The sequence below is a fragment of the Gossypium arboreum genome, chromosome 3, assembly GCF_025698485.1.
Source record: "Gossypium arboreum isolate Shixiya-1 chromosome 3, ASM2569848v2, whole genome shotgun sequence".
Lineage (NCBI taxonomy): Eukaryota > Viridiplantae > Streptophyta > Magnoliopsida > Malvales > Malvaceae > Gossypium > Gossypium arboreum.
In genome coordinates, this window is record NC_069072.1 from 122,610,471 (window position 1) to 122,626,132 (window position 15,662).

Consider the following 15,662-nt stretch of genomic DNA (forward strand, 5'->3'; position numbering starts at 1 on the left):
GCCACAATGCTTTCACGAGCATTATACTTTTATTCCTTAATTAGTTGACCTCCCTAGCTAAAATCTTAACCGGCTCTTCGCCGTAAGTCATATTCGGCTGAATCTCAACCTCAGTTGGGGCGATCACATGCGAAGGATCCGATCTATATCGATGTAACATGGACACATGAAACACGTCGTGAATCTTTTCCAACTCTGAGGGCAAAGCCAATCTGTAGGCAACAGGCCCTACTTTCTCAGTAATCTCATAAGGTCCTATGAAACGAGGACTCAGCTTGCCCTTTCTACCGAATCTGAGGACTTTCCTACACAAGGATACTTTCAAATATACCTTATCACCGAATTGAAACTTGATTTGTTATCATTTCAAATCCGCATAGGATTTCTGTTTATCTAAAGTGGCTCCCAAGCAATCACGAATCACCTTAACCTTCTCTTCAGTCTCTTTAACTAAATCGACCTCGTGAATCTGATTCTCTTTAAGTTCCGTCCAATACAGGGGTGTTCGGCACTTTTGCCCATACAAAGCCTCATAAGGTGCCATTTTCAAACTCGAATGATAGCTATTGTTGTAGGTAAATTCAACCAGCGGTAAGTACTTTTCCCAACTTCCTTGAAACTCGAGAACATAACACCGTAACATATCTTCTAAAATCTGAATTACTCTTTCTGACTAACCGTCTGATTGCGGGTGAAATGCAGTGCTAAAATTTAGTTTCATTCCCATTGTCTCTTGTAACCTCTTCTAAAACTACGAGGTAAATCTCATATCTCTATCCGAAATAATCGACAATAGTACTCCATGAAGTCTCACGATATCAAAAACATACAATTTAACCAATTTCTCAAGGGAATAGTCAGTACGTACCGGTATAAAATATGCCGACTTGGTGAGCCTATCAACAAGCACCCAAACGGAATCCTTTTTTCTTGGCGTCAAAGGCAACCTCGACACAAAATCCATGGTTACACGATTCCATTTCCACTCAGAAACCATTACGGTTTGAGGTAAACCGGAAGGTACTTGGTGTTCGGTCTTCACTTGTTGACAAACTAGACACTTAGAAACAAACTCTGAAATGTCTCTTTTCATTCCCGACCACCAGTACATTTTCTTCAAGTCGTTATACATTTTCATGCTACCCGGATGGATAGACAAGTAACCACTATGTGCTTCTCATAAAATCCTCTGAATAAGCTCATTGTCCTTGGGTACACAAACCCTATCTTTGAACATGATACACCCATCGGTACCAATCTAAAAGTCTGATTCACAATCTGTCTTGTTCCGAGTCATCTTGGCTTGCAATTCATTAACACCCTTCTGAGCTTCACGGATCTCTTAAAGGAACATCGGTCCAGCTCTCAGTTCTACTAGAACCAGACCATCATTGGCCATAGACAGCTGAGTGTTCATGGCCCTAAATGCGAATAATGACTTTCTACTCAGAGCGTTGGCAACTACATTTGCTTTTCCCGGGTGGTAGTCGATTATCAACTCGTAGTTTTTTATCAACTCCAACCATCCCTGATGTCATAGGTTCAACTCCTTCTGAGTCATCAAATACTTAAGGCTTTTATGGTCGGTGAATACTCGACATTTCTGGCCATACAAATGGTGTCTCCAAATTTTCAACGTGAACACGATGGTAGCCAACTCTAAATTATGTGTCAAGTAGTTTTTCTCATGTGGCTTCAGTTGTCTCGAAGCGTAAGCTATGACCTTACCTTCTTGCATGAGTACGCTCCCCAATCCATTCAAGGAGGTGTCGCTATATACCACAAATTCCATTTTCAGTTTCAGTTGCACTAAAATTGGGGCTTCGGTCAATAAAGTCTTTAATGTCTCAAAACTCTGTTGGCACTTATCATTCCACTCAAACTTGACCTCTTTTTGTAGCAGTCTAGTCATCGAAGTAGCTTCATCAAGAACCCTTTGACAAACCGTCTGTAGTACCCAGCTAAGCCCAGAAAGCTTTTAATCTCTAACACATTCCTCGACAGTTTCCACTCTGCAATAGCCGAGATCTTACTTGGGTTAACTCTAACTCCTTCACCCGACACTATATGTCATAATAATCCGACCTCTCGGAGCCAAAATTCACTTTTACTAAACTTGGCATACAGCTGTTTTTAAATGCTCCGCATGTTCACTCACATCACAAGAATAAATCAATATATCATCGATAAAGACCACTACAAACTTATTCAAATATGGCCGAAAAATACTTCATAAACACCGCAGGGGCATTCATTAAACCAAAGGGAATAACAAGGAACTCATAGTGCCCATACCTCATCCTAAACGATATTTTCGGTATATCTTGCTCCTTTACTCTGAGCTGGTAATAATCGGACCTTAAGTCTATCTCGGAAAACACGGTGGCTCATTTCAATTGGTCAAACAGATCGTCTATCCTTGGAAAGGGATACTTGTTCTTTACCATCACCTTGTTAAGCTGTCTGTAGTCTATACATAGCCTATTCGACCCATCTTTCTTTTTCACAAAAAGTACCAGAGCACCCGATGGAGAATAGCTCGGTCTCGCAAAACCTTTATCCGTTAACTCTTGTAGCTGAACTTTCAAATCTTTTAACTCCGTCGGTGTCATCCTATACAGAGTAATCGAGATGAATGCCGTACGAGGGACTAACTCAATTCTAAATTCAACTTCCCTCACTGGAGGCAATCCGGATAGTCCCTCAAGAAAAACATCTATAAACTCACATGCCACTGGTACTGATTCGATCTTCAGTTCAGATACTTGAGTATTCAATACAAAAGCGAGGTAAGCTTCATACCCTTTTCTTAAATATCTCACTGCTAACATGGACGATATCACCACATGCGAATTGTCCAATTCACCTGATTCAACCCGAAGAACATCCACGCTTCCACATTTCAACTTAATCACTTTTCGTCCATTGTCCACTACAACACCATGAGAAGTTAACCAATCCATCCCAAGGATTACATCAAATTCATTAAATGGCAATAACATCAAGTTAGCCGGAAAACAATGACCTCTAATTTTCAAAGGATAATTCCTACATACTCAGTCAACTAACACATGTTTGCCTGACAGGTTGGACACTTTTATCACAAATTCAGTGGACTCGACTAGCATGTTCATATGGGGTATCAATTCCATACAAATATAAAAATGGGTAGACCCCGAATCAATCAAAGAAACAACAGATATATCATAGATAGAATTGGGAGACTCTGCCTCTTCACGGGCACGTATAGCATAAGTCCTTGTAGGTGTTCTCCCCTCGGACCTCGCAGCAGCATCTCTAGGTGCACCTCTGCTGCTAGCCCGACTTCTCAGGTTCTTACGTGGTCTACCCCTTGAAAAAGCATTACTTGATCTCACATTTTGATCTTTATCTTTCTCGACCATATCGGGACAGCTACGAATAAAATTGTCCAATGACCCACATTTAAAACAGCCTCTTTCATTACCTCGGCACTCACCAAAATGACGTCTACCGCACTGTGAACATTCTGGTCTATTTGGTCGAGCACTACCAACACTTGCGATAGAAGTGGTTTGAGCTTTAGACACTGCATGCTGCTTGCTCTTGTTTCTGTTCGAAAATCCTACTGATGCATTTGATCGAGCAGGAAACTTTCTCGATCTCTTGGATGAGGTCTAGTGTGATTCCCCATCTATCTTTTCTTTAAGTTACGAGACTTGATGTCAGCTCTCCTATTCTCTTTGGCTATTTCTTCGGCCTTGTAAGCTCTCTTGACAAGTACCACAAACTCCCTTAACTCTTAGATGCCAACCAATAGACGGATGTCTTCGTTCAGACCATCTTCAAACCTCTTGCACATGGTGGCTTCTGTAGATACACACTCCAGCGCATATTTGTTGAGCCTCACAAACTCACGCTCGTACTCTGTCACCGTCATATGGCCTTACTTCAGTTCAAGGAATTCTTTCCTCTTTTGATCAATAAACCTTTGTCTAATATACTTTTTACGGAACTCTTCCTGGAAGAATTCTCAAGTTACTCTCTCTCGGTACCACTGACACGAGAGTATTCCACCATTGATAGGCCAAGTCTCGTAGAAGTGACACTACACACTTCATGCACTCCTCCGACGTGCACGATAGCTCATCAAATACCCTAATGATATTTTCCAACCAAAACTCTGCTCTCTCTGGTCATCATCAATGTTCACCCGAAATTCCTCGGCCCTATGCTTACGAATTCTGTCTACTGAAGGTTTCTCCCTTCTAATCATGTCTGCTCCATGGGGAGCCATAAGGGCAGGCTGTGGAATCGGAGGAGGTGGGAGAGGTGGAGTGTTTGGATTCACACGAACAAACTCCGAGTATCATGCATCCATTATGTGGCAGTAAGCTTCTTTAGCCCCTCCGCCCTGACTCATTGTCACGGGCCCACTATCTACCGAAGCAGTCCCTTCAGCGGGAGTCGGCGCATTACTTTCCACATCATCTACTGTAGCCACTTCAGGATCTATTTACTATATATAAAAACACAATTTATAGCATCAGGAGTCGTCACACTATCAGTATACAACTATGGCATATATAGCTAGACTCGTACTCACGCTAGGTTAGTCCTAGAATCGACTAAATCATAGCTTTGATACCACTAAATGTAACACTTCTTACCCAAGTTCGAGGCCGGGACTGGGCACAAGGCATTACCTGACTTAAACTCATACATACAATTATTTCCGAGTTGCAAAAACTGGATCAAATTTAAAACTTTTCAATTTTAATCTAGAAATTCTTAATATGGGCCTACGAGGCCCAAAACACACTTTGGAAACGATTTGGGTTTAATTTGAACACCTTTGAAAACTTTGAAAAATGTCACTTGAAACAGGGGCACATGCCCGTGTGAAAGGGCAACACGCCCATATGGCCATTTTGACATAGTCGTGCTAAAGGCCTACGTGGTTCACACGGCCTAAGCACAAGGGATACGTCTGTGCCCCAAACTCGTGTGGAATTAATTCTAAATTTGAACCTATAGAGGTTTTCACACAGCTGGGCACAAGCCTGTGTGTACAGCACTTGTCCTTCATACGACCATGACACGCTCGTGTCACAGCCCGTGTGTAAAAACCTTGACATTCTGTTTCTGACGTCAGCAACCAATTAGGGGCACACGGTCAAGGTACACGCCTGTGGCCAGAGGTCGTGTCCTTCACACGATTGAGACACACTTTCGTGTCTCTTTCCGTGTGTTTACTACCATGCATACTGACTTCCAAATTTGAGGTGCAGGGGCCACACGATCAAACAACACGCCCATGAAGTTGACTGTGTGTCGTACACGCCCGTGTGTCTAGCCATGTAGACAAAAATAGGCTATCTATCAAGCCTTTTTGCCACCCTTACTTACATCAACCTACAAAACAATTCATACCACCAAGCCACACAGCAACACAAAGTCAATTCAACCACAACAACATATCTAATACAACCACATTACACTTTAACAACCTCACAAGTACTTGATTAGTCGTGCAATTTGCTCATCTATGAAATCATCATCATTTGTATATAAATCATGATACTATTAGCCATTATCCTTGGTCTTATACAAAATAAAGGGGTTTCACCCGAAGCCAACACATTTGGCTAATTAACAATGACACAAAACTCAAAGACAAGATCCTATACATGCCATAATCAAAATGAAAGAACTAACTATACCAAGTGCTTCAAATGATAGTGTGAACAAAGCCTCTGATGTTCTTTGATCCACGGACTAACTTGGCGGCGCTATAAGGAAATAGAAAGGAAGAGAAGTAAGCACAAAGCTTAGTAAGTCGCATGTAAATAATGAAATAACTACAAGTTACCATAAGGGATCTGTAACATTCCGAAATAGGGCCTAAACGGAACAGTGGTTGCGAAACCACAAATTCAGGGTAAAAAAAAAAATATTTTATTATTATTTTGAGGTTCATGGTATGATTACATGATTGTGTGAAAATTTCGTGATAAAATTCTATGCATAAAGTGCTTAAATTGAGGTTAAGGACTAAATCGAATAATTTGCAAAACTTGCATTCTAGAAGTTTTTAGTATGAAATTATTTTGGAATATTAATTAGGAGATCTTAAATGGTAATTTGACCAATTTTAAGTTCATGGACAAAATTAGGACATGGAAGGAATTTTTGAAAGTTTAGTAAGGAGGGCATTTTGGTCATTTGGTTATTAACATTAATAAAAGGTAAAAAGATGATAAAATTGTATCATCTTCTTCAAGTTACCAGCAGAACCTTACCTCTCTCCATAGCTGGGGTTTCTTCAACTTTCAAGCTTCATAGTAAGTGATTCCAAGCCCCGTTTTTAATGATCTTTACGTTTTTGAAGTCCCGGTACTCGATAAAGCTTATGCTAGCAATAATTTAAGTTAGGAATCAAATTTGGAAAAATACCCATAGGTTGAAATTTGTGTATTTTGATGTTTTATGATGGAATATGAGGTTTTAAATTATGTTAGACAACTTGTGCTACTTGGTTTTAAGTGAAAACGAGTAAAAGGCTTAATCGGTAAAAATACCTAATAGTCATAAGTACATGTTAGTGTGTGAATTTGATGTTGCCATAGAAGGAAAAATGATCAGAATGTCATAAAACATAAGAAAATAGGATGAAGTTTAATTTACGAGCCTTGGGGAAAAAGTGCAAATATGTGAAGTTTAGGGCAAAATTGTAATTTTGCCAAAGTTTGAGTAAAGGGTTGTTTTGATAAATGTTGATATTAAATAAGCTAAATTTGCTATTATATATCAAGAAGAGCGAAATTCGAGAGTAGATCGGGAAAAGAAAAGTAAAGGACTAAATTGTAAAGTTTAGTCACATTTTGTATCGAGGTAAGTTTACAGAAAATAAATGCAATATTCTTTTATTTTACATTATTATTGTCAATTTCAGCATTTATATATTTATGTTATGAAAATATTTAAAGTCGAATTTAAGTTTGAAGTGACAGAGGAAAAGTGTTAGAAAGCCCGGTTGAACCCTAGGAATGTTAGGATATTAGGGTTGACAGAGACGAAACGAAATGAGCCATGTAAGTCCATATTAGAAATATGGCTTTGGAGACAGGATTGAGCCATGTAAGTCCATATTATATATGGCATTGGAGACAGGAATAATTCATGTAAGTCCATGTCAAAGACATGGCATTGGCGAGATATTGATGAGCAGAAGCGACCCTAGTATCCTTAGTATTCCGAGTGGTTCAACGGGTCGGGATACGAGTTAAATTACAGTGAATTAACAGCAAAGGAAAAGTAGATTATACTTATGAAAAGGAAAGGTCGGTAAGAAAGAAGGTAAGGAATAAAGAAGAAGATAGAAATTGAGAAGTAAAAAATTTATGATGTTAGATGATATTATGCATAATTATCCATTATGTTGAATGTTGTGATTTATTTGCTTGTAAGCTTACTAAGCCTAGTGCTTAATCTCTTTATTTTCTTCTTCTTATAGTACTTATCTAGCCACTCGGGGATCGAAGGAAACGTCGGAGGCCGATCACACTATCAAAGAAATAACTCGGTATAATTAGGCGTTTTGTTTTGTGTATGGCATGTATAGAAACTTAGCCACTTTTGGTATAATATGAACAATGAATGATGTGTAAATACTTGCTAGTGATTAGCTAATAAAATGGCCGATGATATGCATGTTTATTAATATGTATGATTGAATGGTGATTATCACATGAAAATTATGAAAATGTGAAAGTAACCTAAAAACAGATTCAAGTAATAGCAATGACATAACTTTGAAAAATCACTAAAATTGTATAAACATATTTTGAAGATGAATAATATATGAAATTAAAGCTTATTATGTCTATTTTCTTATGGAATAAGAAAAATAGGTAAAGGTATTATATTTCATGATATATCTGAGTTTTAGTGAAACAGGGTCAGAGCGATTTCTGGAACCCCTATTTCAAATTTGGAAATTCACCATAAATTGTAAAAAACTAATTAGAAGGTATACTTTATATGGTTATAATCCTTGTTGAGTCTAGTTTTAATAGAAATAAACTTCTTAGTGATATGAATTTTGTACAGGAAGAAACATGGTTCGTAGTAACAAGAGGTTAGTGCAGTCGAGTTTTGAAATAGGGGAAACTTTAACTAATAAACTGTACTAATTGGCCAAGTCAAAAATCTATGAAAAAAATTAGTAGATAGATATATGAGTCTAGTTTCAGGAAAAATTTACGGATCTTAATTTCGAGTTTCAAAACTCAAGATATGAATTTTAGGCGACTCGACGCAGAATGGCAGACATTCGAAATGCTTAAATAAACAATTTAAACCTATTTAAGGGATAGAATAAGTTTAGTAATGCCTCGTGCTCGATTAAGCAACAGTCTCGGGTAAGGAGTGTTACATTTATTGGTATCGAGCAGGTTTAGTCGGTTCTCGGAACAGTTAGTGTGAGAAAAGTCTAGCTATACATGCCATACTTGTATTTTGATAGTGTGACGACTCGACGATTTTTTTAAATATTTTGTTTTATAGTAATGGATCCCGGGCGAGCCGGTGATGATGATGTAGAAAGTAATGCGCCTACTTCCATAGAAGGGCAGCGCCATCCGAGAATAGGCCAAGAATAGTTGATCGGGGAGGAGTGACTCGAAGCTCTCTTAGAGCTTTGAATGATTTGTTTGCCGAGTTCGTTCGTGCGAATCCGTGAGCTAGACCTCCACCCCTCATGATTCTCGGGCTACCCATGTAGCTCAAGCTTCCCGATCCACGAGTACAGTGGTAAGAGAAAACCACCGTTGATAGAATCAGAAACAAGGCGTAAGAGTTCGAGCAACAAAAGATGATGATGCGAAAAGAGCGAAATTTTGGTTGGAAAATACTATCGAGTCTTTGACGAATTATCTTGTACACCGAGGAATGTATGAAATGTGTAGTATCACTTCTTAGAGACTCAACCTACTACGGTGGAAGACACTTGTATCGGTTGTACCCGAAGAGAGGGTCACTTGGGATTTCTTTCAGAAGAATTTCGTAAAAAGTACATCACCACCATTTATTGACCGAAGAGAAAGGAATTCTGGAATTGAAACAAGGCAATATGATGGTGACCGATTATGAGCGTGAATTTGTCGTGCTCAGTAAATATGCTCAAGAATGTGTGTCCACAGAGGCTATCCTGTGTAAAAGGTTTGAGGATGGGTTAAATGATGATATCCGACTGTCAGTGGGTGTCCTAGAAATAAAAGAGTTCGTTATTTTAGTTGAGAGAGCCTGTAAGGCAGAGGAGCTATTAAAAAGAAAAGGCAAAGTTGAGACAGAGACACAAGATACAAAGAAGAGACAGATGAGCAGATCATTTCAGGCTACATCCAAGAGGCCCAGAGAGTTTTCTACCAGATCTAGCTTTTCGGCAGGGCAATCTAGTCAGAATAGAGGTAGCAGATTTAAGGATCCGAAGGCTCAGACCACCTCGACTACGAGTGTAGGTAATGTCAGACAGGGTAGATCAGGGTGTCCACGGTGTGGTAGACTTCATTATGGTCCTTGTCGGGCGGGCGAAAATGTTTGCTATAAATGTGGTGCTCCAGATCATTTTGTACGAGAATGTCCAGAAGTGGCTAGCCGAGAGGTAACACAGAGTGCTAGATCCGGAAATGCTCCTACTAGAGGCAGATCACCGAGGCAACCGGGAGTAGGAGCAAGTAACAGAGGTACCTCTAGAGATTCGGCTGTGAGACCAGATGTTAGAGCCCCTGCAAGGACTTATGCTATTCGTGCACGCGAAGAGGCATCCTCCCCCGATGTGATTACGGGTACATTTTCTCTACATGATATTAATGTCATTGCTCTGATTGATCCGGGTTCAACTCATTCTTATGTTTGTATGAAATTGATGCCTAGTATAAGTATGCCTATAGAATCTACAGAATTTGTGATTAAAGTATCGAATCCATTAGGCAAGCATGTATTAGTAGATAAGGTATGTAGAAATTGTCCTTTAATGATTAGAGGCTCTTGTTTTTTCGGCCGATCTCATACTATTGCCATTTGATGAGTTTGATGTGATTCTTGGTATGGATTGGTTGACTACACATGATGTGATAGTGAATTGTGGAAAGAAATTCATTGAGTTGAAGTGTGAAAATGGTGAAATTCTTGGGTTAATTCGGAAGAGTCGATAGTTCATTTCCTATAATTTCATTATATGTCTTTCGAAATACTTGAGAAAAGGGTATGAAGCTTATCTTGCTTTTATGTTGAACACTAAAGATCCGAATTGAAAATTGAATCGATTGCTGTGGTATGTGAGTTTCCGATGTGTTTCCTAAGAACTACCGGGTTTGCCTCTGTTAGAGAAGTTGAGTTTGGTATTGAGTTGATTCCGTGTACCACGCCCATTTCTATTGCTCCTTATAGAATGGCTCTATTGGAATTGAAAGAATTGAAAGCTCGATTGCGAGAATTAACAGATAAAGGCTTTGTAAGACCCAGAGTTCACCATGGGGTGCACCAATGCTATTTGTGAAAAAAAAGACGGATCGATGAGATTGTGCATAGATTATCGGCAACTTAACAAGGTAACATAAAGAACAAGTATCCATTGCCTAGAATTGATGATTTGTTTGATCAATTGAAGGGAGCTACTGTGTTTTCCAAGATAGATTTGAGATCCGGATACTATCAGTTGCGAGTTAAAGAGTCAGATGTCCTGAAGACTACTTTCCGGACTAGGTATGGTCATTATGAGTTCCTTGTGATGCCATTTGGCTTGACTAATGCTCCTGCCATTTTTATGGACTTAATGAACCGAATTTTTAGACCATACTTAGATAAGTTTGTAGTTGTGTTCATTGATGATATTTTGATTTATTCTCATGATGAGACCGAGCATGCGAGCATTTGAGAACGCTTTACAAATTCGAGAGATAATCGGTTGTATGCCAAGTTCAGCAAAAGTGAGTTCTGGTTACGAGAAGTTGGTTTTCTTGGACATATTGTCTCAGGTGAAGGTATTAAGGTTGATACGAGTAAGATTTCAACCATTGTTGATTGGAAGCCTCCTAGAAATGTATCGGTTAGAAGTTTTCTTGGTCTTGCTTGGATATTATAGACGATTTGTGGAGGGATTTTCCATGATAGCTACCCGATTGATTTAGACCTGCTACGGAAGGATGTTAAGTTTGAATGGATGAGAAGTGCCAACAAAGTTTTGACAAGTTAAAGGCATTGTTGACGAAGCTCCTATCTTAGTACAAAGGAATCGGGTAAAAATTTGTGATTCTGATGATGCATCCTTGAATGGGCTCGGTTGTGTACTCATGCAGAAGGAAAGGTAATTGCTTATGCCTCTAGACAATTGAAGCCACATGAGAAAAATTATCCGACACATGATTTAGAGCTAGCTGCTATTGTATTTGCATTGAAGATTTGGAGACATTATTTGTATGGTGAAAGGTGTCGGATATTTATCGATCATAAAAGCTTGAAATACTTGATGACTCAAAAAGATTTGAATTTGAGGCAAAGAAGATGGTTGGAATTGCTTAAAAATTATGAGTTAGTGATTTATTATCACCCAGGTAAGGCAAATGTAGTTGTTGACGCTTTAAGCGAAACTTTTATTTACATTGCGAGCTTTGAATACCAATTTAGCCATGTCGATGATGGTTCTATTTTAGCTGAATTTAGAGCTAAACCGGTATTTCTTGAAGAGATTTGTGAAGCTCGAAAGATGATAATGAGTTACAAGCTAAAAGAGTTCAATGTGAGTCGGGCATAGAATCGATTTCGGATTGGTTCGATGGTTGTTTGATGTTTAGAGACGAATTTGTGTACCAAAGAATGATGAGCTTATTCGAAAGATTTTACTGAAGCACATAGCGTTCTTTATCTATTCATCCAGGCAGTACAAAAATGTATAATGATTTGAAGAAATTGTATTGGTGGGTAGGAATGAAAAGAGATATTTCAGAGTTTGTTTCTAGATGCTTGATTTGTCAACAGGTAAAGGCCGAACATCAGGTACCCTCGGGATTATTGCAACTTTGTGCTAGTTAGGAATGGAAATGGGACGAGTTACTATGGATTTTGTGATGGATTGCCGTTAACACTGAAAAGAAAGATGCAATATGGGTTGTGATTGATAAGCTAACTAAGTCGGCTCATTTTATCCCAATCCGTATGGATTATTCACTTGACAAGTTGGCCGAGTTATACATTTCGAGATAGTTAGACTACATGGAGTGCCATTATCGATCATTTCGACGAGAGATCCAAGATTTACTTCATGGTTCGGAATAAGTTACAAGAGGCTTTAGGTACGAAGTTGAGTTTTAGTACGACTTTTCACCCTCGAATCGATGGTCGGTCGAGAGAGTTATTCGGTACTTGAAGATATGCTTAGATGTTGTGTATTAGAATTTCAAGGTAGTTGGGAAAAATACTTACCATTGGTAGAGTTTGCCTACAATAATAGTTATCATCAAGTTTGAAGATGGCACCTTATGAAGCTTTGTATGGACGTAAATGCCGCACACCTTTATATTGGATGAGCTTAAAGAAAGCCGATTCTGGGATTGATCTAGTTAAAGAAACGGAAGAAAAAGTGAAAGTTATCGAAATTGTTTAAAAGCGACTTGAGACGGTGAAGTCGTATGCGATTTAAAAGAAAAGAGATCGAATATCAAGTTGGTGACAAAGTTTTTTGAAAGTATCCCGTGGAAGAAAGTTCTCGATTTGGCAAGAAAGGCAAACTAAGTCCACGTTTTATTGGACCGTTTGAAGTGATTGAGAGAGTCGGACCATTAGCATATCGGTTAGCTTTACCGATTGAGTTAGAGAAGATTCATAATGTATTTCATGTGTCTATGCTACGTCGTTATCGTTCAGATCCGTCACATGTGATTTCTTAAACAGAGGTTGAGATTGACGGACATGACTTACGGTGAAGAACCAAGAAAGATTCTAGCTCGAGAGGTAAAGCAATTAAGGAACAAAAGTATTGTACTTGTGAAAGTACTATGGAATAGACATGGGGTAGACGAGGCTACATGGGAACCCGAAGAGGCTATCGCGAAAACAAGTACCCATATCTCTTCACGGGTAAGATTTTGGGACGAAAATCCCTAAAGGGAGAAATGTAACATTCAAATAGGGCCTAAACGAATAATGGTTTGCGAAACCACAAATTCAGGGTAAAAAAATATATTTTATTATTATTTTGAGGTTCGTGGTATGATTACATGATTGTGTGAAAATTTCGTGATAAAATTCTATGCATAAAGTGCTTAAATTGAGGTTAAGGACTAAATCGAATAATTTACAAAACTTGCATTCTAGAAGTTTTAGTATGAAATTATTTTGGAATATTAATTAGGAGATCTTAAATGGTAATTTGACCAATTTTAAGTTCATGGACAAAATTAGGACATGGAAGGAATTTTGAAAGTTTAGTAAGGAGGGCATTTTGGTCATTTGGTTATTAACATTAATAAAAGGTAAAAAGATGATAAAATTGTATCATCTTCTTCAAGTTACCAGCAGAACCTTACCTCTCTCCATAGCTGGGGTTTCTTCAACTTTCAAGCTTCATAGTAAGTGATTCCAAGCCCGCTTTTAATGATCTTTACGTTTTGAAGTCCCATTTTCGATAAAGCTTATGCTAGCAATAATTTAAGTTAGGAATCAAATTTGGAAAAATACCCATAGGTGAAATTTATGTATTTTGATGTTTTATGATGGAATATGAGGTTTTAAATTATGTTAGACAACTTGTGCTACTTGGTTTTAAGTGAAAACGAGTAAAAAGGCTTAATCGGTAAAAATACCTAATAGTCATAAGTACATGTTAGTGTGTGAATTTGATGTTGCCATAGAAGGGAAAAATTATCAGCATGTCATAAAACATAAGAAAATAGGATGAAGTTTAATTTATGAGCCTTGGGGAAAAAGTACAAATATGTGAAAGTTTAGGGGCAAAATTGTAATTTTGCCAAAGTTTGAGTAAAGGGTTGTTTTGATAAATGTTGATATTAAATAAGCTAAATTTACTATTATAGATCAAGAAGAGCGAAATTCGAGAGTAGATCGGGGAAAAGAAAAAGTAAAGGACTAAATTGTAAAGTTTAGTCACATTTTGTATCGAGGTAAGTTTACAAAGAAATAAATGCAATATTATTTTATTTTACATTATTATTGTCAATTTCAGCATTTATATATTTATGTTATGAAAATATTTAAAGTCGAATTTAAGTTGAAGTGACAGAGGAAAAGTGTTAGAAAGCCGGTTGAACCCTAGGAATGTTAGGATATTAGGGTTGACAGGATGAACGAAATGAGCCATGTAAGTCCATATTAGAAATATGGCTTTGGAGACAGGATTGAGCCATGTAAGTCCATATTATATATGGCATTGGAGACAGAATAATTCATGTAAGTCCATGTCAAAGACATGGCATTGGCGAGATATTGATAGACAGAACGACCCTAGTATCCTTAGTATTCCGAGTGGTTCAACGGGTCGATACGAGTTAAATTACAGTGAATTAACAGCAAAGGAAAAGTAGATTATACTTATGAAAAGGAAAGGTCGGGTAAGAAAGAAGGTAAGGGAATAAAGAAAAGATAGAAATTGAGAAGTAAAAAATTTATGATGTTAGATGATATTATGCATAATTATCCATTATGTTGAATGTTGTGATTTATTTGCTTGTAAGCTTACTAAGCCTAGTGCTTAATCTCTTTATTTTATTCTTCTTATAGTACTTATCTAGCCACTCGGGATCGAAGGAAGCGTCGGAGGCCGATCACACTATCAAAGAAATAACTCGGTATAATTAGGCGTTTTGTTTTGTGTATGGCATGTATAGAAACTTAGCCACTTTTGGTATAATATGAACAATGAATGATGTGTAAATACTTGCTAGTGATTAGCTAATAAAATGGCCGATGATATGCATGTTTATTAATATGTATGATTGAATGGTGATTATCACATGAAAATTATGAAAAATGTGAAAGTAACCTAAAAATGATTCAAGTAACAACAATGACGTAACTTTGAAAAATCACTAAAATTGTATAAACATAGTTTGAAGATGAATAATATATGAAATTAAAGCTTATTATGTCTATTTTCTTATGGAATAAGAAAAATAGGTAAAGGTATTATATTTCATGATATATCTGAGTTTTAGTGAAACAGGGAGCGATTTCTGGAACCCCTGTTTCAAATTTGGAAATTCACCATAAATTATACAAAACTAATTAGAAGGTATACTTTATATGGTTATAATCCTTGTTGAGTCTAGTTTTAATAGAAACAAACGTCTTAGTGATATGAATTTTGTACAGGAAGAAACATGGTTCGTAGTAACAAGAGGTTAGTGCAATCGAGTTTTGAAATAGGGAAACTTTAACTAATAAACTGTACTAATTGGCCAAGTCAAAAATCTATGAAAAAAATTAGTAGATAGATATATGAGTCTAGTTTCAGGAAAAATTTACGGATCTTAATTTCGAGTTTGAACTCAAGATATGAATTTTTAGGCGACTACGACGCAGAATGGCAACACATTCAAATGCTTAAATAAACAATTTAAACCTATTTAAGGGATAGAATAAGTTTAGTAATGCCTCGTGCTCGATTC

At 37.6% G+C, this 15,662-nt stretch overlaps 1 protein-coding gene across 1 annotated transcript; it reads left to right on the forward strand.

Annotated features, from left to right (window-relative positions):
• Nucleotides 1-9,185: 9,185 nt before the first annotated feature.
• Nucleotides 9,186-14,794, forward strand: LOC128290084 (uncharacterized). The gene is made up of 3 exons (XM_053025308.1): nt 9,186-9,827; nt 14,073-14,159; nt 14,776-14,794. The coding sequence occupies exons 1-2, from the start codon at nt 9,359-9,361 to the stop codon at nt 14,126-14,128; spliced, it is 525 nt and encodes a 174-aa protein (XP_052881268.1). The 5' UTR covers nt 9,186-9,358; the 3' UTR covers nt 14,129-14,159; nt 14,776-14,794.
• Nucleotides 14,795-15,662: the final 868 nt, after the last annotated feature.